A 24,063-nucleotide genomic window follows, 5' to 3' on the forward strand; every position below is an offset into this window, starting at 1 on the left:
TGAACACTTAGCTCAAATAGAAACTCGTTTGTTTCTTTTTCATGCTTTGAAAAGCTAATTTCTAGATCTCTCTCTCTCTCTCTCTCTCTCTCTCTCTCTCTCTCTCTCACACACACACACACACACACACACACACACACATTGTGTGTTAAAATGTGTTTGAAGGTGACTTGAAATTGTGTATATGAGTGTAGGTAGCCATGTAATTGGAAACATGAAAATCGTAATAAATAAGCAGCTTTTTAGGGTCCGTGTAAAATGGGGATGAATAACCTACTAAATAAAGACTGTGGTTCTTTTATGTAGCAGTGGCTTCGCTAACAGTTTTAAGAGTAACAATGACAGTAAAGATGATGTTCCTTGGATCCATTAATGACTTAGGGTCCTAGGGATCTGAAGTCTGATTTCTGGTATGTTATCCTTGGTAGATTATCAGTCATAATGACAGTCGAGGCCCCCATTTGTTGAACCATCACTCTGTCCTGAACTCCTTATTCAGATGAATGTTGTGCAGCCAGCAGGGATGTGGCCATAAAGGGTGCATTCACTTGGGGGGTAGAAATGGCTGCTGCACTGGGGACAAATAGATAGGAGGGAGATTAAATCTCCTCATTAGTCCCCCTTTGGGAAATAATAAGCATGTGTGGAACCTATAGCAGGTGTTTTTGTTTTTCCTTAGCCCACTAAAGCTAGACATTGTTGGAGGATTCTTGTCTATAAAAAACAGATAGTAGTGTATAGGCTTCTGATTCAAAGTAGAGAGAACCTGTTTACATTTTTAACCAGGTGGCATCAGAACATTTATCATGTTGAATAGCCATATTACTTGCTTTGTGTTAGAAGTTGTGGGTTATAATCTTTAAAATTATGACAAGGCTAAATGTAGCCATAGTATTTCAGTTGCATTTTGAAATTCTAAACAGGGCACCATCTGACATATTTTTAGTGAATTATAACCCCTTTCCTCCATTTATTGTCATTTTCTTTTTTCTTCTTTTTTTTCCCATCACCATCTATCCCCCCCTATATTCTCTTCCACCTCCACCATCTCCCTCCCCCTCTGCAATCACCACACTGTAGTGAATTACAACCTTGAAACACTGATTACTAGATTTAGATTTGTCTCACTTGAATCTTATTTTTGCATCTAGAATTTGTCTGTGCTTCAGTGCTGTTAAGCTTACTGGTATAATCTTAGTATAATTAACAGTATGTTGTGATCTGGGACTCCTGTCAAAAATCATCATAGGAGCTAGAAAACACTGGGAGGTAAAATGAATACATGACCTCATCTCTCTCTCTCTCTCTCTCTCTCTCTCTCTCTCTCTCTCTCTCTCTCTCCCTCTCTCTCTCCCTCCCTCCCTCCCTCCCTCCCTCCCTCCCTCCCTCCCTCCCTCTTTTGTACTATAATTTACATTCAGAGACTGGAAAAAGAAAAATAACATTTTTTTCCATTAAGCTCTGATAAGTATGTTTAGTATGGTTTTGCTGTTAATAATTCTTCGTAGCTGGTAGGATAGAGAATTTTGTTTGAAGTATTTGAAACTAAATGCTGCCGGATAAAGATTTTATTAGTGATAATAGAGTAGACATGAGTCCCTACCCTTTGTTAATTGATCCTGCTTAACTGGGGAAATAAAAATGTACATCTACTAAAGAGAAATCTGTGAGCACAAACTCTTTCTGTTTTCAAATGTATTTCATGGGTTGCTTATCTTATTTAAATATGCAATAATACAGTAGACAAGAGAATGCAACTGCTGTTCCTTTAATACCAGAACTGTGCACGTTACAATAGGTGTCACTGTTTTGCTTGGTCCAATCATGATTGGTGACTTCAGCTATTGGCTCCGAGCACTGGCTGTCTGACTCCATCTGCAGGGCTGTAATACCTACTCTCCTCAGATCCATTCACCACACAACTTCAGCCGGCTGAACAGACTCGCACGGCTCCAGCACGTCTTGCTAACCTAATTCAGAAAACAAGTGCTGAGGCTCTCTGCCTGTCATCTCCGCTCACTGTAGCAGTTTCAGGTGATCCAGGAAACTAGGTTATTTTTATGAGCAAGTAAGAGAAACAGGAATCATGACGGGCATGTATTTAACAGACCGAGTACTGGATAAAACTTAAAGCCAGTTACTATTCAACATAGTGGAAAGGTCACCTTGCCTGGCTGAGAAAAGAAGCAAAATATCAGCTTGTTGGTTTCTGTTAACATCTTAGCTCATGCCAGCCTCTTTTCCTTGATGTTTGTACCATCTTGGGATATCTAACTCTAAAGAGACATCCTGTACTCATGGTAGATGACAAGGAAAAGAACATGAAATGTCTCACCTTCTTCTTGATGCTTCCAGAGACGGTAAAGAACAGGTCCAAGAAAAGCTCGAAGAAAACAAATACCATCAGCAGCAGCAGCGGCAGCGGCAGCGGCAGCAGCAGCAGCAGCAGCAGCAGCAGCAGCAAGTTGCCTCCAGTTTGTTATGAAATAATTACCTTGAAGACTAAAAAGAAGAAGATGGCTGCTGATATATTTCCCCGCAAAAAGCCAGCCAACTCCAGCAGCACCACTGTCCAGCAGTACCACCAGCAGAACCTCAGTAACAACAACCTTATTCCGGCCCCGAATTGGCAGGGTCTTTATCCTACCATCAGGGAAAGGTAAGTGCCGGGCCAGCATATTTACTTTAAAAGTTTTCCTGTGTTGAAGTTTCTGCTTTTGCACAACCCATACTGTATTTTAACATAAATCTCTGTTTCCTCTTTTCCCAGCAGCTTTATTGGTAATGGAAAACTGCCCTGTGCCTTTTCCAAAACAGTACAGCTGTTTTCCTCTTAGATAAAAACGTTTTTGCAAGCTGTAACATTTAAGTGACAGGGGTATGTCTGTGGGCCACAGAAGACAGAAACCCTTTATTTATCCTTAGTCTGATGAAAAGTTTGGATAACTTTTTTTTTTTTAACTTCAGTTACTTCCCATGTGCTTGCAATGATTACAAACACAGTTGTTTAGTTGGAACCTTTATTTGTAGTTTTACCCCGAACTTTTTAAATTGTTGCTTAGCTTGTGAATCTTTTGTGGGTTTTGTACATTGGGGAGGGGGTATTAAAAACGCTGGCTGTGTGAATTAATGAATTGCTTCTGTTTATAGAAATGCGGTGATGTTCAATAATGATTTGATGGCAGATGTACATTTTGTGGTTGGGCCACCAGGTGGGACTCAGCGGTTGCCAGGACACAAAGTAAGCAACAGCTGCATTACCAGTTTAGTTCTGAGATTCACAAAGAGGGACCCTGTCTGCCAGCCTGGAATTTGGGGTGGGCAGCTTGCTGATGGCAGGCAGTGCATGTTACACCCCATCACTATGAAAGCTCAGCCTCTCCAACGGGCTTTGGCCACGCTTAATTTTTTTTCTTTGTTCCTTTTACCCTGCTTTATAGCGCGCACAAAAAACATGCCCTTTTAACTCTCCAGTCATGGGGACTTGTTGTGACAGGTTAGGAAAGTCATATGTTTGTTCTTCCCCTAGAAGTCAGTCAGATAAGCTTTTCTTGTATTCATTTTGTAATGAGGGAACTTGTGCATTAATCTGTTAAAGCCTTGAGATATTTAGCAGCATAGAGACTGATTTGCATGAACATCTATCTTATACTGTCACAGCAAGATACACTGTACCTCAGCTTTGACAAAAGAGCAGGTAGAGGTGCTCCGTGTCCACTAAACCTGATTGCTTAGAGTTGTTTTTCTGGGTTGATTTGCTGAAAATGTTTCAATTTAGAGCATGAAATAAGATTTCCCTTTCTCCACAGTATGTTTTGGCTGTTGGGAGCTCTGTGTTCCATGCAATGTTTTACGGAGAACTTGCTGAGGACAAAGATGAAATCCGTATACCAGATGTCGAACCTGCTGCTTTTCTCGCTATGCTGAAGTAAGCATCATTCGTATGTTTGGGGAGTTTGTTTATGCTGTATTTGTACTCTGCTGGTTTCACAGTTAAATTTAAGTTCTGTGTAACAGAAAAGGGAGAGTGATGAAGAAAGAGGGTGCTGCTTACCTTGTAAATGTTTTTGGAGAAAACTGCATCTTTCATTGGAAAAACGAGGAGTGATGCAGTCGTTTATAATCACACCATAGCATGGGATTTGGGGGCAAGTGCTTGTGATTTGATTTAAGGAAAAATAACTTTCTGGCATAAGCATTATCTAATAGAGGATGTCCTTTCTAAAAGCATTGTGTGTGAAGAACTCTTTAAAGGCAAAGTACATTTTTGCTTCACAATTCTGGAAATATATACCTTGTTTAACTCCACCAGTTAAGAGATTCCTCCGTTTTTTAGGACTTATTGTTACCTACCCGCAAATATAAAACATATTATCTGATATTTGCACATACACATACGTATACTCTTACATAAAATCAGATACCCTTTCTCAAAGATAAGAAGCGCTTGCATGTGATAGTAGAGGAGAAATTTTTGAGAGAGATGAATAGTTTTCTATAGTTCCCTATATATTTATATAGAATAACTTTAATTGGTAATATAGCAATATAAAGCTATAAGGTATATATTAATTAAAAATAGTTTTATATCTTATGGGTGGGTCTTTGAGAATCCATGTTAATGAAGTAAATAGAATCCACTTCTTTACATGTACTGGTGCTAGGCAGTGATAACCTACCATGTTACTAAAATTCAATTATTCTAAATCATATTTATATAATTCTTTGTTAAGTACTTTAGCACACCAGGTATATTGGAGTTCAAACTTATCAGCTGCTATAGGAATTTCAGCTCACTAGAATAAATAATAATGTTTGTTGAAAAAAATTATTCAAGTGGGTCAACAAGTTGGACAATAATCCCACAAATGTTTAAAATGTTACTATATATCTCTGCTGACCTAGTAAAAAATAAGTAGTATAGTTAATTTTGTAACCGAGTCCAAGCTCAGTGCATGACAGCCAGTGAGTTAAGTGACAAGGAGTTGGGGCAAAGACAGTGACTTCATTCAGAAAGCCAAGAAGATGCTAACATCCTAAAGAACCATTTTAAGAAAGCACAGAATTCGGGCTTCTTTTATTTCTATGGAAGAGGGAAATAGGAGAGGCAAGAGGTGATTGATGACTGAGGCAATTGGGCACCAGCAGGGGTTCAAGAAAGATTGTGAAACTTCTTAGTTCTTAGTCTTGTTGACTCTAGTTGATGTGAGTCTGTCATAAGTTTAGGTTCCTGCAAATCTGTGGTAAATATTGTTTTTGTACATACTTCATCTCCTTGGGAGAGGCAGTATACGGCAAGGAGCTTTCTTTGCACAACTAAAGTCACAAGCAGAATTCCTCTAATGATGAGCATGTCTGTATGTAAAACTAAGCAGAAGCCGTTAACCTTAAGGCCATGGGAACAACGTAGGCTTGAACACGATAGCCAGAGAGGCCAAGCAGTTTACTGTTAGAATTCTAGAACTTAAAAAGAATTTAATTATTTATTTGCATTATAATTTTGAAATCTAATTGCTGCTGACTTAAACTTTTACAGTGGAAGGTAGGGAAGTTAAAGGCAAGTGAGCATGTGAAGTACCAAAATGTAAACTAATCTACCACTTTTTAACTAACTGCTTTGTAATCTTTTAGAGATATAAGTACAGGAACCAATTTTACTTGCAAGATTCTCTTTATTTTCGCAAGTCAAGCCATTTGTATATTATCTGTTGCAGAGGGGATTGCTGCTGGTTCGGCATTTTGACTTCACTACAGTGGAGTAGAGTGTTGTGTCGTTCCAGATATATACACAATTAGAAAACATGAGTGAGGATCACAGAGTTACATTTCACCTAAGTAATTTGATTGGTCAATTGACAAGCATCTTTTCTCATAAATGGATTGCCTAGAATATGTCTTGATGTAGCTTTTTAAAATTAGGCTGTCCATGTAAAGTGGTAAAAATCAGAGACGTAGTAAGATGCCATTTGCTGTCATGCTGTAGTTGATCAGTAACGCATTGTTTCAAGGACAGAGGAGGCCAGGTTTTCCTCATGTCTGCATGTTGGGTGAGTAAGCTAGTATTCCTTCAATGGGTTGTCAAGGAAAAGGGAAGACTGCTCAGGGTAAGAGCCAGAGTGGTGACTCTGCTTCAGAAGCCTCCCCAAGGTCCTGGTTCTCTGGCTACAACATCTGTAAGCTGCAGGGTTTTGTCAGGAGGTCTTGCCAGTGGTAGATGGCTTAGCCTATCAGAGAAGAGGAGGGGCTTTCTGGGATCAAAAATGCCGGTTTCATTTGTGATTGTGGACATTTTTCTTATTGCCATTGCCATCGTTGTATGTGTACCTTAGCTAGAAAGATTTAAAAATGAAGTTTTATCAGCATGTATTTTTCACCCATATGTAGTTCTCTCTGACTCACTTGGTGAACCATAGCAATCTAAAAGAAGCATGTGATTTCTGCCTTTACATACCACTGTAGGAGACTGCAGTGTCCCCCGAAGCATTACAGAATCACAGGAGTAGTGCATATTTAGGCTTTCTTACTTTGTCTTTTAATTAAATATATTCTTTAATTCTGAAGGTGGAAAGTGTGTGGGAGAAAACAAAAAGTTTAGAGTTTAAAAATAACGCCAATTACAAAGCCTGCATTAGATTCTATGTAAAGGTAACTAGAAAAGAGTGTTGAAGTCCATATTTGATAACCCATTGAACTTGGAACTACTTGAAAAATATCTCATTTAATCTCAGGTTTTATTTTGTGTTTAGGAGAAATCCAAGTCATAATTAAAAGTATCAAGATGGAAACATTGCTAATATTATAGTATTAAAAGCATTTGTTTCCATCTGTATGTTCAGAAAAATTTTAAAGTAAAACATGTAATGCTTCTAAAACACAGGGGAGTTATTTTTTCATTAAATATAAAAAAGTACATGTAATAGAATTTTGCTAGTTTTTTAATATTAACTATCTCTGATATGCCATTCTAATATCTTTTATTTTTTTATTAAATGCATAGAGGCTAGAATGATAACACAAAGTTAATGTCTTTAATATGTAACCCGAGTTGAGATATTAAATTAAGGACATATTTCAGATGTTTTTTTAATCCCTAATCATTTTTTGTCACCTAAGATGACTTTTTTTGAACCAGCTTGAAAGTAGTTGCATCTTTTCTTGCTGGACACACTCATTTTGTGAAAATTCCATTTACGTGCTTGTCCTTTTTCTTTCAGATATATCTATTGTGATGAAATTGACTTGGCTGCTGACACGGTGCTGGCTACTCTTTATGCTGCCAAAAAGTACATTGTCCCTCACCTTGCCAGAGCCTGCGTTAATTTCCTGGAGACCAGCCTGAGTGCCAAGAACGCCTGTGTGCTTCTCTCCCAGAGCTGCTTGTTCGAGGAGCCAGACCTGACCCAGCGTTGCTGGGAGGTGATCGACGCCCAGGCTGAGCTAGCTCTTAAGTCTGAGGGATTCTGTGACATCGACTTCCAGACACTGGAAAGTATCCTCCGCAGGGAAACTCTGAATGCCAAAGAAATCGTCGTTTTTGAGGCAGCTCTCAACTGGGCTGAAGTAGAATGCCAGCGGCAAGATCTAGCTCTGAGCATTGAAAATAAACGCAAGGTCCTCGGAAAGGCACTTTACTTGATCCGAATACCTACAATGGCTCTGGATGATTTTGCAAATGGTGCTGCACAGTCCGGAGTTCTAACTCTCAATGAGACCAATGATATCTTCCTCTGGTACACTGCGGCCAAGAAGCCCGAGCTGCAGTTTGTGAGTAAAGCCCGCAAGGGCCTTGTCCCCCAGCGCTGTCACCGTTTCCAGTCCTGCGCTTATCGGAGCAACCAGTGGCGCTATCGGGGCCGCTGTGACAGCATTCAGTTTGCGGTGGATAAGAGAGTGTTCATCGCGGGCTTTGGGCTGTATGGCTCCAGCTGTGGCTCTGCGGAGTACAGTGCCAAGATCGAACTCAAACGGCAGGGCGTTGTCCTGGGGCAGAACTTGAGCAAGTACTTCTCCGATGGCTCCAGCAATACCTTCCCTGTGTGGTTTGAGTATCCGGTGCAGATCGAGCCAGACACCTTCTACACAGCCAGCGTGATACTGGACGGCAATGAACTCAGCTACTTCGGACAGGAAGGCATGACAGAGGTTCAGTGTGGCAAAGTGACTGTCCAGTTTCAGTGCTCCTCAGATAGCACCAATGGCACTGGGGTACAGGGAGGGCAGATTCCTGAACTTATATTCTATGCTTGAAAACACTTCCTGAAGCAGAGTGGGCTCTGAGGTGCACATCTGGTTCCTACTTGCTTGATGCTTAGCTTATCTGCAGATATATGGTCTGCGCAGGTAATTTGTAATGAATGAAGTTGTAGGCAGTTTCTAATTTCTTTCAACCTTTTAATTATGTACAGGCAAAAATGCAGCATTCGGCTTTTACTCTATGCTTCAAAGAGCCAAGTTCTTATTAGGGCTTTGTGGTTTTTAGATTTGCATTTGTCTGTGCAGCTGGGGAGAATGTGTGCTCTTTTCCAACTGCCCCATTGACCTCCCAGTGCTGTCCCTATTAAGAAAATTTTTTAATCACCTCAGATTTCCTTCAGGGCTTTATTTTGACAAATAGAAGTAAATAGTCTAAAATAATAATAACAAGAGTTATTTTTAAACAGAACACCGCCCCCCCCCCAAAAAAAAACAGATAAACCTCAGTGTACAATTTTGAAAGAAGTTTTGTTTCATAATAAGTAATAATTTAGAAAGTAGACAGTAATTATGTTTAGCTCTTATTTTATTTTCCTTTTAAACATTTTACTTCTGGAATGGCTTTTTCTTAAATCCTACATTCATAAGATTGATACATATTAAACACTGCAAAGTGTCAGTGTAGGGTGTGAAAATAAGAATTTGGATGATTGTTTAGACCATGATTTCTGCCACAAGCAGATTTTCTCTATAGATGAGAAGACAAAGCATTGCAGTATAGACACTTTTTTAGAAGTAACTAAATTATAAAGTTTTGTCATTAGAAAAAAGTTGCAGGCCTATTTATTTTAAACTAAAACATTTTAGAAAGGAAACCTAAAAAAGTCCCATACTACAAATGGATTAATTGATGGCACAATAAAATGCACAGTTTGAAAAAGTCAAACACTTTTCTCCCCACTTAGCTTCTGATCCCCACCATTTGCTTGTTTTCCAAGTCGTACTGTATATATTCCTATTCCCTTTTTTTATGAAAAGAGGACCAAACAGTTCTTTTGATGAATGAAAAACAATTAGTTTTGTAGCACCACGTGTTACTATAATGATACCTTTATTCATTGATTTTTTTTTTTTTAAATCTGAAATATACTTTCCCTGTTTTACTTTGACCACATGCTGTCTTCTTAGTGAATTATAATTCTGTCTTGTTCCTGGACTGCTAGAATCTGGCCTCTGGCCATCCTAAAGTGCCAATATATTCCTGCAGGGTTTTAAAAAAATGGTCTGGAGCGATGCACTTGATCAGACCTAATAGTCACTGCGTCATCATCACATCCAGCTCTCTTATTTGTCCCTGGGTAATGTAAACAAAGGAGGGAAAAGCTCATCAAAACATTCTCCTTCAGTGATGGCTTATAATGGTTGAGTGCCCATGACCCTGGTAGTATCCAGTGTGTTCACTTCCAGTTGAAGTATCTATGTGTTTCTGGGCAGCTTTTCTGCTCAGTGTGATCCTGAGATGGCTTCCTTTGCCACCCAGAGTGTGGTCCCTGGCCACCTCCTTCTCCTGCTCTGCAAGCCTGAAGCTGGCTTGTCTGGAGCCAGGGGTTAGTCCTGGGGTGGGTGTGTGTGCGTGGGCACCCATGTGCATGCAGGTTGTTTGCCGACTCAGGAATTGTCTCCTCCCTGCCTGGCCAGTGAGAGGTGGGACAGAAATGTTCCCCCTGCTGGCCCCAGCAAGGCCCCAGTCAGTGACTGCCCTTACCAAAGTCACTGTGTTTCTGGGCCGCTTCTTCCCCTGTAGACAAGGGCTTGCTGCTTTTGGCCAGCTTTCCTGATGGAGGAAAACACTGGATTATGGGAAATGTTTTAATTGTCTTTGCCATTACCTACATCTGTTAGCATAGATGATCAAAAGCTGTTACTGGTGATTATAAATGAGTACTCCCAGGACAACTTTCCAAAATTATCTAACAATTATTTCTTATTAGAGAAATAACAGATAGTAGTGTTGGCAAAGGATCTATGAAATAAACATACATTTTCAATTTAAAAAATACTCGTACAAATGATTTTGTTTTTAAATTATGATTAAACATTTCAGGAATTCATAGCTACCATGCAAATTGGTAGACTATATACCTGATAACAAGGCACTCATTTTTAAGCCAGAGGAGAAGAAACTTTGTTTATTACTAAGTTCATCATATCAGATTGTGAGGTGGGTGTGACAACCTTAAAGTGAAGATTGTTCATTCCATAACACTCACTGTCCATGCTCCTGTTAGCTAGCTGCCCTCCATGTGAACGCCCCATGAGATCCTGTACACTGAGTGCAGAAGAACCTGTATGATCGTTACTGTTACCTAAAGAAAAGACACACCACCTGATTGGCTGGTGACGAGAGCTGTGGGTTAAATTTGAAAATTGTATTCAGGATAAGAAATTTTAAATCCTAGTCTCCCTTCTGCATTTTGAGCAACATGGAATGAAGGCTAATGTGCTTGCTTTATTTTCTTTGTTAATCTTAAATTTTGTAGCTTTTAAACATAGAAAGAAACTATTGTTCCGACAAGGCAGGCAACTCTAGTGTATAAACACAATTTTATTAAAATATTCTGTAAATGCTTTTTCCAATGTATCTGGCAGTCTTTGCTGTTATTCATACTGGGGATAACGGGGAACTAGGCTAGCAGCTCTAATGTAACATTCTTTAAGCATATCTTAATATAGTATTTAAGTAAACGGTCTCATTTCTATATAATTATTGCACTGAACTGTCTTTTTTGTTTTTTAAGTGTTGAAATAAGCTCGACTAATTCAAGTCACTAGCCATTTGGGCATCAGAGTGCTTGAATTTAGTAGCTTACAGCATTATTTATGAAGGAAAATATATAAATATGAAGTACCTCATGTTGAATGTTATTGTACTGTATTTTTAATGTAACAGTGCAGATCTTGTTAGACACATGAATGTGTATAATCATGTTAAATGCAAATAAAAATAAAACTGATTCATAGATTGGTTTTCCTTAGCATTTTTGCAGGTCCCTTGAAATAGTAAAATACTTCATGCTGGCGCTCTTGGTGCCACTACATTGTACAGAGGTAGTTTGTCAGGAGCATTTGTTTGCTAAGATATCTCTGATCCCTAAAGAAATAAAAATTTGAAGCTAAAGCATAAGAGAACAATGCATATGTTAATCATTTGCATTGTTCCAAGCCTGTCTCTTAAGTTAATGAGAGGGAGTCAATGGGATACATTTATATTCCCCTGATGGAATTTGGGATTGGCTGGCATTCTGATACTATATTTGCTCAATTGTCTGTGAATCTGACTGTACTAAGGGGGTAATACTGCATTACAGCTTTGGATGTGACCAGTGCTGCTTGTTGCTGCCGGGTTATAATAGTTTAAGTCTAGGAATTTGTTTAAGAAGTCATATGAGAATTTTGAATATAATTTTATGTGCTCAATTAGTTTTATATTTCCCCATACCAAGTACATTAATATGCACACATTTATACATAAGTATATACACATGTACATATATTATTTCTATGTTGCTTTCATACTAGAATGTATTGTGAAACCTTGTATATTTGCTAACCACTTCAGTTTCTACAGCACACCTGCTCAAAAGACTTTTGGGATCATTTCCAAGAATAAGGGAACTGGATGTACACATTCTCATCAGCTTAATTACAGATACAGCCTGAATTGGAAAGATCTTTAATCCAGGAAAGTCTTAGCCATTCTCTCTTCTCTATTGCTATTTAAACTTAATCCACAGATGTTTGTTTTCCAAATCCCCAAACAGTTGGAAATTATCTTCCTCTATTGTTGGCACTCAGTTAACTCTATGGCAAGGGCTTACATGGGGGTGGGGGGAGACAGAAAGGAGGAAAACATCCCTGGTGAACTAAATAGTATGAAACTTAGAGGCCAAAATAAGAGCAAGTGGCCCTGAAAACCTGCGGTTATCTTGAGTGGTAGAGTAGGGCTTTGCCTGCCTTTGAGATGCTTCAATAGATGACTACACTTTTGATTTCTAATTCTTACGTTTCAACCTTTTTTTCTGAGCCATTTATATTTATTGACCAGCTACTCCCTGTGCTCAACACTTCCTATTATCCTCCCCTTTTTAGAATATATCATCCCACAAAACTAAAACCAGGGCAAAATTTCAAAAACAGAATTTCCTAGTTTATTTAGCCATAACCAACATATGCATTAGTGAAAAGAGCATCTCAACCAAGACATTGTCAGGTAATTGAGATGAAAATATCTGTGAGGAAGAGATGATGATAATGAATGGTTGGCTTGCACACACCAAGCAATATAAGACACCAGCAGCTGTAGATGCACCTCTGAAGAATCTTTGGGTGCATTTCCCCAACTTGGCATCTCACCTCTTTTGCCTATTCTGAGCTTTGAGGGAGGGTGCTGGGAAGAGTTGTAATTTTCACTTACACAGACCCTAGCTATCTTTATAATTGTTTTCTGTTTGCCTATTAAGTGTCCACTGGACAGCAGTTTCATAGCAGATGCTGCCATGTTATATTCTATCATCTAAAAAAATCCCCAACTTCATGATACATAGTTAAACACAACACCCACTCTTTACTTTGTCAAATCTGTACTTTAAGTCTGTGTACAGGATAAGTTTCCTATTAAACTACTAGTACTTAAACATTAGTTTATTCCTACTGACTTCTCTTTAAGCTGCTCTTGGTAGTAACCAGTCTAAGTGGTATGGAGGAGGGGCTGTGTTAGATTTCAAGGATGATGTCCTTGTTTACTTCATGTAACAAGACTACATAAAAATATTTCAAAATTAAAGCATACTTTTTGTTTTTATGACTTTGGTGAGTAGTTTATATTTGATAGACTATCTCTTTTACATCGATTTCTTTTAGAGGAGTGGAATTATACCTGAATATTTGTAAAATAAGTCATACTAATGGTCTTGTTAATTCTAACTTGAAGTGCTGCAGAAGATATTTATGAGCAGCATATAGCATACAGGCTTTTGTGAAGTCTATGAGATAATAGTTTGATATGTAGCAGTCTTTACTGTGGCTGTGCAATTTGCATTTTCCTCCCTAAACTACTGTACTCAAGATATAGTCGAAAGAAAATGACTATTTAAAGAAACTGCAAATAATCTTTGAAAGCCTGAAGCAGAGGCCATCACTTTCTGCTCTACAGTAGAATACATAAAAATGTACTTTTGAGAGACATTCTGTGCATCTTACGGAATTTTCATTTTTGTGCTTGTCTTAACCACCTCTAAACTTTAAATTATTGCAGTACTCCTTATATATAACAGTCCTGAAACAAAGAGTATACTTGAGTCTCAACCAATTTAAAATTAAAGAAAAAATCCATTTCTGAGAATATTTGGAGGTATTAATGGGCTAAAGAATATTTAGTGTTTACTTGATAATTTAGCCTCCCCAGGAAGGAAATGAAAAAAAAAACGCCAAAAAAACCCACAACATATGCTCTACTGAATCACTCAAAAGATTTACCCAACGTTTATTCATTGATCCTGTGCTTTATCCCAGGTAGACAGACAGGCGCTAGCGAGCCAGAGACCAGTCAGAAAGACGTGCTGTGTGCTTTCAGAAGCGTATGGGCCAGTGCAGTGCTGCTCTGCTCTTAGCACTCAGGATTCTGATTTGTGTGGGACCTGAGAAGTTACATATCCAATGAGCTTCCACATGATGCTGATGCTGCCGTTTGCAGATCACACTTTGTGTAATCCTGGGATCTCAATGGGGTGGGGTGAGGGTCGGGGGGAGGAGCCTGTACTGCTAAGGGGCAGTACAGAAAAATGCGTTTGCTATTACATGAACACAGAGAAGAGGCAACTAGATCAGTTCTTGGGTAGGAGGAAAATGACTGGGTTTTGAAGGATGCATTAGAATTATCTAGTAAAGACTGGCTATGTCAGTTGGAGGGAGGGGGGTAGGGATGAAGGGAATTTCAGAAGGCAAGCAGCTGGACGGATAAAATGGCAAACAGCTCAGCTCAATATGGCTCAAGTCAAGGGTACATGAGGAAGAACAAGGCTACCTACTGTGTGTCAGGTATGGAGCAAGATAATGAACTGGGTAGGAACATGAAGCGCTTCATCTGTTAGGCTAAATTATCTGGCTTTTATCCACAGGATAAAACGGTGACATTGAAGAGATTTGAGATAGATGAGACGACAGTTTCCTGTTTTAGAAACATTTTTCTTGAACTCTGAGAAGAATAGACTGGATCAGTCTTGAGGCAGGAGGAAAGGTTAGGGCAGTGAGTAACACAGACGAAGACCAAAGGGGCCAGGGAATGGAGGGAAGAGAGAAGAAGGAAAGTTCTAGAAATTAGGGGAAATACCCAGGCTGCATGGCTGTCACACCCAGTTAAGAAGGGACTTCCTCAAGTTGGAGTGAAACCTCTTGCCTTACATTTATGAGGGGGAAAAATACATTTTTACTCTACCATCTTCTGTAGATAATTGGTTTCTAAGTACCCAGCCTTGATTTTAAGATTCTTTTAGGAAGAAGGAAAAACGAGAGCGTTGACAGAGCGGACTGGTTAATAAAAGACTGGAGTGAGAAGCGTGGATCTGAAGGTCAGCTCTAGCTGTGTGTGATGTTGGGCAAGTTGCTTAATCTCTCTGAGCCTGTTCTCTCAAGAGAGACAATAGTAGTAGTTGTGCCTTTCTCACAGGCCTATTCTGACAATTCAATAAATCAGCATTTCTAAAGCACTTCTAACAGTACCTGGCAAACAGAAAGTGCCATGTAAGTAAGTGTTAAGTGAAATGATATAAAAGGCCACCCTGCACTTTCCTCATATATGCCCGTATGAAAACCAGTTTACTCTTAGCTTGCACACACTTTTAACAAATTGTCAATGCACACAATTAAAAAAAGTAGCTTTGTTGCTGTCCCTTTAAATCGCTATGGTCAATAGCAAGGGAGTATATAAAACTACAAAGAGCTGTGTTGTTGGGAAATTCCTATATTTTAACCGAATTCCTAAGAAGTATTTCAGTGCTGTCATGTTAATAAGAGACATGAAGTAGATGGATTCTGGATATCAGATGCCTTCTGTGCTAGGATATTACCTAGATTTTTCTCAGAAAATTGCTCTGTAAAAGCTGACTGTGAGAGCACATAACTAGTTTTTGAGAAGCCTTTTGAAGACATTTCTAAGAAGAGTCTATTTTGCAGGTAAAAGAATGACCCCTTTACGAGCTCTAGTTCTGCTAGCGTTGAATAGGCTCCCTTTTCTTGGCCCAAGTCTTAGACAATTTTGTATATAAACCCTTCTCAAAATAGTTTGGGATTAAAATCAGTCTGTGGCTGAAAAGCAGGTTTGCACCTTATTAGGAGTGATGTGAATATTAAATGGACAGTTGTTTCTATCTAAGCAGACAGGTATGCCAGAGGTACTGGTGACTCTGAGTCCGTGTGTCCCACTCTTGGTGGCACTTCACCTCCCTTCTGCTGCCCTCCCCACAAATGTCCTTTATCTGCAGGCTCACCTTGTCCTGAGCCAGCGCTGGGGCCTCATTTGACAAAGGCCCTGGTTTACTGGAAGTTCATTTCTGGTCCCGTGTTCTGAATGCTCTGTTTTGCAAACTAAGCTTTTAGGAGCCTCACCCCCCAGAGAACCTCACTCAGGGGCAGTCACTTTTATATGAAGCCCAGAGTGGGTACCTGGGGATTCTGATGCACATGAAAGGTTGAGAACCGCTGGTGTAGGCAAACCTCCTGGAGCCTTTACTCACAATGTAAAGGCTCCAGGAACACCTAGCTTTATACAACGGGAACACCTAGCTTCAGCACCTGGTTGTGGACCCTGGTGCTCCACACTCTCAGATATCGGTCTGGGGCTTGTGCCCTGACCCCATGAGCCCTGGACAAAATCACAGTCTGCATTAGTGGATGAAATAAACCAGGGGTATCTGAAGACCCAGCCTTAACTCCCTAACTTATTGATGTGACCCCTGCTTGTGGATTTCGCCCTTGTCAGTCTCCCTGCACCCTGGTCCTCCATCTGCACCTCAAAAGCCCATATATGCAGTCCTTACAGCAGTGTCCTCTTCCCAACTCTAGTCTGCTTGACTATGTTTAAGTCCCAATCACTATCAGCTGGTCTCAGTGCCTGCCCATGTTTGGGACTGATTCCGAGCCCTGTCTCTAACCCTTCTACTTCCTTCAGATATGCACTGACCATGTCCAATAGACCTTCAGGGGCTCCTCTTTTAGCCTCCAAACGCTGGCTGAAATTTCTGCCCACTGGTCTCGATGGAGCCTCCTGCCCAGCCTATTCATAGCCCCCACTCCCTGTTCTTTCTTCTTATCGCAGACCTGATCTCCAGAATGAAATACATTTGTGACAGCCCTCGGTTGCCCAAATACCATGTAACAAACACATAAAACCTCAGTAGCACCCAGCAATACATGTAAGCTCCCACATCTAGGAACAGCTAGAGCTTGTCTTGCCAGCCTTGTGGACCTGACCAGGCTCACTCACGTGTGGGGGGTGGCAGCCTTTGGTTGGGTGACTTTGCTCTGATTGTCTCATCCTAGATGAGGCATGGTTTCATGGTGATGGTCAAGGCACAAGAAAAGCACCTGCCACAGGAGGAAACGTGCAAGACTTCTTGGGGTTTGGGCTCAGAACTTGCACGCCCTCACTTATGCTGTAGTCTATTGGCCAAAACAAGTCATAAGCCACCCAGATGCAAGGGATGAGGAATGAAACTGGGCCCGTTTACTGAGAAGCGCTGCAAAGTCACATGGCAAAGAGGGGTGTGGCATTGGCGTCATTTTTGGCATCAGGAAGCCACAGCATTTCACCTGAGTGTTGGAGGTGCCTCCAGTAGACACTGTGTTCCTTCTGAACCTGGACCCTGCATTCAGTGCCACTTAAAGTTACCACAGAGGATCTACTTGCTCCCAAAGGCATCAGTGAACATGAAGATTTCACTGAAGATTTTTATAGGGGAAAGGAGGAGGAATCTCTCATGCAGGATAAACTGCCCACATATCTTTCTAACAGGTCCTTTTCCTATGTAACTAGTTTGTTCTGCTAACAAGTGTTTCTTCTTGGCTCCAAACCCCTAGGCACAGCTGTATCTTCTCATCAGACCACATCCCCCCCGCACCCCCCCCCCCCAGCCCCCCGGCTCCAGCTCCTCACCCTGGAGCCTTCACTTCTATTACATTTGTCATTTACATGGCTCCCGTTCTCACAGAGCATGCTTATACAGTGTCACTCCGAAAAGCAGGCCCTAGTGCAGCAGGGAAAGATGCTGGAAGTAGGTAGGAAGCAGCTCCCCCTCTGTGTTTCTGCATCATCATTAAAAGCAACACCCTTAGGAAGCCTGAGATGGTCCATGAGCTGCTTCCAGGTACAGGAAGGTAGGGAGAGACTAAGTGTTGGCTCTCAGAGTGTCAGGAAGGGAAGAGGGAGATGGACTTTGATATAACAGCTCAGCCAACACCTTGGACCAGGGGGCAGTGAAGAAAGAGGGTTGGCCAAAGCAGGGAGAAATGATGGGGTGTCAGGTAAGCCGAAAACCTCACGCAGCTTGTCTACTGGGAGCTACTCTCCCACTTCCTCAGCTCTTCAGGAATCCCTGACCTGGGACCAGTGCTCCTAAGGTCAGTTTGACAGGGACTGTATTTTGTGCCCGTACCATCGAGGCCTCAGCAGAAACACGAGGTTTCTTTTGTGACCTTTCCAACACGGCTCTGTGACCTCACACATGCGTTGGTGCGGCAGCTCTGAACTCCCTGGTCTTTGGGGAAACATGGCGGTGCTCTGGGTCCTGCTTTTCGCCCACAGTATAGAAAGTTTTAACTGCGGGAGTGTCCTGGATCCTGCATTCCTTTCCGAGGAATCAATCTTGTTTACTGTTTCAGAATCCTGACTGCTGAAAGAGACGCTTAATCACTCCACTCCTTCCCCAAAGTTCACACTTACTTGTCAGTAGGTTTATCGGGAATCAAGAAAAAAGCAGCCCAAGCCACTTCATTTGCTCACACTTCCAACATTTATTTTCCTTAAATACCGAAAATAGAACAGTTGTGATATACTGTAAATATGTCCTTGTTTACCAATTAGTGTGGTTACTCCTTTAAAAAAATTCCAGGGGAATGGAAAAGATGAACCAAAGGACATGTGCATAGATGCATAGCCCATGGGCTCAGACAACAGTGCAGTAAAGGCCTGGGGAGGGGTTGCTTGGAGGGGGGCAAAATTGGGGACAGCTGTAATACTTTCAACAATAAAATAACATTCCATGATTGTAAGTGTAGTTTGGTTGGAGGTAACATTCAGTGTACATGGGAGCCATGAGACATGGTGGCATCCTAGGTATTGGCTCTGTCATCCACCCCAACCAGAACCCAGGGCTGAATGAGAGCATCTCCCAGGCCAGACCTTTCCCAGGTACAGAATGTGAAAGCTCCTCACTCCCTTTCCTCCCACCTCCCTGTACAGACAGCTCCCCAGGAGAGCATAGCCACGCCCAGGAACAGCATCCATCTCTAACAAGACTCCAGGGTACATTCTGACTGTATGTGTAAGAAAACTTTATTCGGGGTTTAGATGTTTTTGGTGGGTTTCACTGCCATTCTTTAATGTGACACTTACTTAGGCAGAGTTCAGAAGGCAGGAAGGAAATGAACTGAGTTCGTCCCTGTATTTGCAAAGAAACACCCATGTTTTCATGTTCACTTATTAGATTGACAAAACCCAATTTCCAAATATGCAACTCACCTTGGCCTCCAACTCCAACTCAAGATAGCTTCAGAACTGAGCATGAAGGTGACTAGAAATAGCATAGTGCAGGCAAAATAAATCAGGGAAGGAAAGGAAAGGGGAGAGAGAGAGCCTGCCTCACCATTCCGTCTGAGATGCAAAGTCTTTAGAAGAAGGAACTTTGAGTGAGGAAGTGATGTTCAATAGTGACAAGCCACTGGGGTAGGGAAAGTGGCTGTTAGACCTCCCTGATCTGCCATTTGTGCTCTGTAAGAGCCTTTGTAGGTTTGCTAAGCCTTTTACTCGAGCCCCATGAATGACCTTCTCAGGTCTGGAGCTTTTCAGGTTCTGGGACTCCAAACAGAGCCCAGAGTACAGACCAGACCCACTAGCCACTCAGGTTTGAGGAGTGAGGTAGGAAACCAGGAGTCTTCTCCAGAAAGTATTGCCCTTAGGCCTTGTTGCAGCTGAAAGATAAACTAGCTCTGCCCTTTGCCAGGAAAAAAATAAGTCTTGCTCATGGTGGCCTCAAACATACTTGGAGCCCAGAGGATGCTGTCAACATTTTCTTACTGTGCTGCTTTGCCCATGCCTCAGGCTAGGTGAGGCCAACCTCGCATGGAGAGCCAGAGGTCCTTTTGGCTTGCATGCATGACTTACTCCTTTTCCACACTCCCTGCCTCAGTGGGGTCATCCTACTGCTGCTCAGTGGCCTCCAGGAATAGCCCTTGGACTTGGGCAATCCGTCCCATTTCCTATACCACCCCTTCTCCACATTCATCAGCAAAGATGCTAAAAGTGAGGAAGCTTTTCTCTTGCAGAACTGCCTTCACCTCACAACTAGAAGACCACAACAGGTGCGAGAACAGGGAGGGAGAAGCAGGGAGACGAGCCTGTGGATGCCATGTGGTCACAGTGATGAAGATGGGTGGGAACAAATTGGTGAATGTGAGCAGATTCCTGACCCCTGACCCAGAGACAAGAAAAGACAAGGCAAGGGGTGTCTTAAGCCTAAATAAAATAACCCCTTTGTCAGGATTTGCCATGTGACTGCCGTTTACACAGGGGCATTGCAGTCTTCCCAAACTCCCACTAAGACATCCTGGTTAGAAAATCAAATTGCCATGTGCGGCCAGAATGCAGTCTTTCCCAGGTCATTATCAGAGTAGGTCTCTTGTCAATACCATGCCTGACTGGGAGCAGCTCTCAGAATCACTTAGTTTCTCTTGTCAGAGGAAGCTTTTTAACTGCTTCCCGCTGTCCTGTCATTTAGTGCTAACCCCAAAAGGCAGTGTTAAATTGATGTCATCTTTCCAATTTCATCCCAGAAGTATTTCCCTTTCTGGGTAACAATGGAAACATTTGCACAATAATCGGGGAGAAGAGTGGCCAAACATGAATGCTGTGAAAACTCCTGACTGGGATGAAGGCATTCATTTATCAGCAGGTCCCCATCCTTCCGGATGACACAAAGAAGAAGAATGACTTTCATTCAGGTAGCAGGATCAATAAAGAAAATAAAAGCAAGCCCAAACCAAGAAGAAACCCATTGCCTTTAGTCAAGAAGTGGTTTTGATTTGAGACTATTGTGGAATTACCGCCAAACACACAACTGAAGGGAATGTTGATAATTGTTGAACTGGATGATGGATACATGAGTCTCGTTGTACAACCTATGTTTGTGTATGTTTGAAAATTTCCATAATAAAAATTACTTTAAATTGTGGTAGGAATTGGATCAAAGAGCTTATACATGTCATGTAGTTTCTAGGCAGAGACCAGTTTTCCCCTAAATTTAATTTGCAATGCAAGCAGGACCCATTCCAATAACTCACAGCTGGAAACATGTTTGAAAATAAAAATGGTCTGTTTTAGACACACATGTGGACAAAAAGTTCTCTGGGATCAGCCCACCTCTGGCATCATATAATAGAAACTAAGGTTTTCACAAATGCTAGACTTCTGGGTTTTAAAGCTTAAATTATGCATCCTCGTAATGCAGGGATTGACATTTTTGCTTAGCTGCTTAAATGAAGACTCCTACTTCATAAAATTCCTAATTAAATGGGAAAAGCATTCTAAATTCTTGATCTTTGTTAATTATATCTGGGAGAAGCCTGGATGTTCAGATCATGATTTCATTAGGGCATTCTTACAGTTCCCCTGGTGGCCACATAATCTAATTTTAGCGAATTTTAATTGCAAGTGCAGTGAGGGTTTATGCGAACTGGAGTTGAATCAGATATTCTGGCTTCTGGAAGCAGCACCACTGTCCACTCCACACCAGACATTTAGCCATGCCTGACCCTAACAGTTACAGGACCCAGAGCAATCGTACCAAACACTACCTACCTATGTACTATATGTATAAATAGTAAACATTATAAGTCAAGCTAACAAACTGCTCAATAAAATATGTTCTAACTTTCTACTTTTACAAACATGACTTTGTAGCAACTTGGAAGGCCAGGTTCAAATATCAAATTCTTGGCCCCTCTGAGTTCTTCACCAGGGAATGTGATGGCTGAGGAGAGGTAGTGCCTGGCTCCTGGGCCCCTGCCCATAGCTCATACCCTTTCTCTTATAACCCATGATTGTATGTCTCTTCAGTCCATACATTCAACTCTGTCCATCCCAATGCAACACCTAAGAGTTACCTTTGGGCTTGGCCACTCTTGGTGGCATGGCCTTTCCTCATGAGGAAGTGGGCTTTAGGACATGAGGACAGAGAATTCCAGGATCCCAAGAACCACATGCTGAGATTGAAGCATGGGTTCTAGGTGGGCATGTCTCCTTAACTGATATACAAGGGCTTAAGGGCATCCATGGGAAAGAACTTTGTCACCTTCTCTTCAATTAGTCCCTACATGCTCGGAGTGTGCCCCAGGGCTCAGTATTGAGCACTGTTATCTTTCCTTTAGTGCGTTTGTCCTCAATGATCTCATTTGGTTCCATGGTTTTATATGCCTCATTCATTCATTCATTCATTCATTCAGCAAATATCCACATTTCTAGGTACTAGGGATACAGGAGTGGCAAAACAGGAGATAAAAATTCCTATGTCACAAAGCTTATTTTCAAGTGGGGAGACTGATGATGAGAAAGATGTGGCAGTTTTAAGCATGTTCCTAAATTCTTTGGTACGCCATCTAAACCAAGGTAGGGTCAATGTCCACTCCTTTGGACTTGGGTGGTGCACGGAGCCCAGTGGAAGTGATGCTGTGTGACTTCCTAAGGCTAGGTCATCAAAGGTCAGGAATTTGGTTACTAGAAATGCTCACTCCTGAAGCCCTACATGGTCATGTAAGAAAGAGACTACCCTGAAGCCATAGGTTGGTGTTCTGGTCAACATTCCCAGCTGAGTCAGTCCTTTAGCCCAGACACAGCCATGGGAATGGAAATGGTTTCTCCAGGCCCAGCTATTCCAGCCCCCATTGTTTATATCCCCTCCAACTGAGGCCCCAGGCATCAGGAATCAGCGAGGGTTGGTGCTCACTGGGCCTTTTCTAATAGTGATCTACAGAATCTGTGGACAGAGTGAAATGATTATTGTTCACTATGTTTGGGCAAGATGTGTATTGACTTCTACATTTATGCCTCCCGTTCAGACCTGAGCTCCAAGCTTGTCTATTCAGCTGACTTTTCACGAATGCACCTGGATTTCTAAGTGGACATCTCACAATGTTGACTTCCAAAATGAAAGTTTTGATTACCACCACCCCTCCCAACAAAAAACAAACAAACAAACAAAAACTTGCTCATCTTCTCAATCTCAGTAAAAGTCACAACTTCCAATGTAAATGCTTAAGACAGAGTCATCCTGGCTGCTCTTCCCATTGCTTCCCATATCTAACCCATTAGCAAATCCTGCTGTTTTGACATTGAAAATATTCTCTAATCCAGGGGTCCTCAAACTACGGCCCACGGGCCACATGAGGCCCACTGAAAACATCCGGCCCACCGGGTGTTTTTTCCGCTGCTGTGTGCATAGGAATTTGTTCATAGTTTTTTTTTTAAACTATAATCCGGCCCTCCAATGGTCTGAGGGACAGTGAACTGGCCCCCTGTTTAAAAAGTTTGAGGACCCCTGCAATCTGTTCATTTCTCCTCAACTCTACTACCCAAATGCCAATCCTAACCACCATTGTCTCTTGCCTGATATAGCCTCCAACATATTTCTTTGCATTCAAACCTAGTCCTTTTTTTATTTTTTCCAGATACAGCCAGGGAGATATTGCAAAAACATAAATCAGAATTTTGGGTCAGGGTGGTGCTGTGAGTGAACACTTTGATATTTCAATTTCCTCCTCCAATTCTTTAAACAAAGAGTAATGAAGGTTATATATTAGAAGTGAAAAATTGAAAAAACAAACCTAGGATTAAATACAGAATAATCATGTCCAGGAAAAGGAAATGGAACAAAACATACCACACACACACACACACACACACACACACACACACTCGGTGAGTGTGACAGCAGTTCCAACATTGCTGTCTTAGGGTCTCAAAACAAGCAGTAGGTCATGGAAAGATATAAGTGCTCCATGAGAGAGTTGTTCTGCAGAGCCCTCTGACTGAAGTCATAGGCTGGGAGTGGTTTCCCAAACTCATAAAGAAGGTGGAAAAGACCCATCCTACTACTGTTTCTCATTATAGCTCCTGGAATGTGTAGGCCCTATGAAGTGGATGGAACAGACACAGCTTGAGGCAAGAGCTGAGCCAAGCCCCACTCAATTTGTACCACCATCTGAGATCTATTTCTGAATTGTGGGAGTGGAGGTCCAGGTGAAGGCAGCTATAAAAATATTAAATAAGGGTTACACACAAAATGAAGTTAGTATGCATTGGGAGAGAATCTTCCATTTAAAATAAGCCTATAAGCTACAAATCCCGTATACATGAAATAATTTAATGCTAAAAAGATAATGAAACAAAAAATCAGAATGTAAATTCACTCTTAGAAGATCTATCAGTTAGCTATTGTTATGTAACAAATCACCCCAATGCAACTGCTTTAAGCCATTAAGTTTATAAAATAATAGAGGCCCAGTGCACTAATTTGTGCACTGGAGGGTCCCTCGGCCTGGCTGGTG

The 24,063-nt window shown here is 41.3% G+C and overlaps 1 protein-coding gene across 3 annotated transcripts in view; it reads left to right on the top strand.

The window, feature by feature from the left end:
* The window catches only part of BTBD3 (BTB domain containing 3), a 38,619-nt gene extending 27,404 nt beyond the window's left edge, over positions 1-11,215 (top strand). The window contains exons 2-5 of one of the 3 annotated variants that reach the window (XM_036321899.1): positions 2,356-2,659; positions 3,151-3,241; positions 3,810-3,928; positions 7,215-11,215. In XM_036321899.1, the coding sequence (XP_036177792.1) occupies positions 2,517-2,659; positions 3,151-3,241; positions 3,810-3,928; positions 7,215-8,247 (1,386 nt within the window). In that variant the 5' untranslated portion in view covers positions 2,356-2,516 and the 3' untranslated portion in view covers positions 8,248-11,215. Of the gene's footprint in view, positions 1-1,849; positions 2,660-3,150; positions 3,242-3,809; positions 3,929-7,214 lie in introns of those variants that run through there. The other 2 variants (XM_036321898.1, XM_036321900.1) reach the window with 2 other exon arrangements.
* Positions 11,216-24,063: the final 12,848 nt, after the last annotated feature.

The sequence above is a fragment of the Myotis myotis genome, unplaced genomic scaffold (genome assembly GCF_014108235.1).
Source record: "Myotis myotis isolate mMyoMyo1 unplaced genomic scaffold, mMyoMyo1.p scaffold_m19_p_9, whole genome shotgun sequence".
Taxonomy (NCBI): Eukaryota; Metazoa; Chordata; class Mammalia; order Chiroptera; family Vespertilionidae; genus Myotis; species Myotis myotis.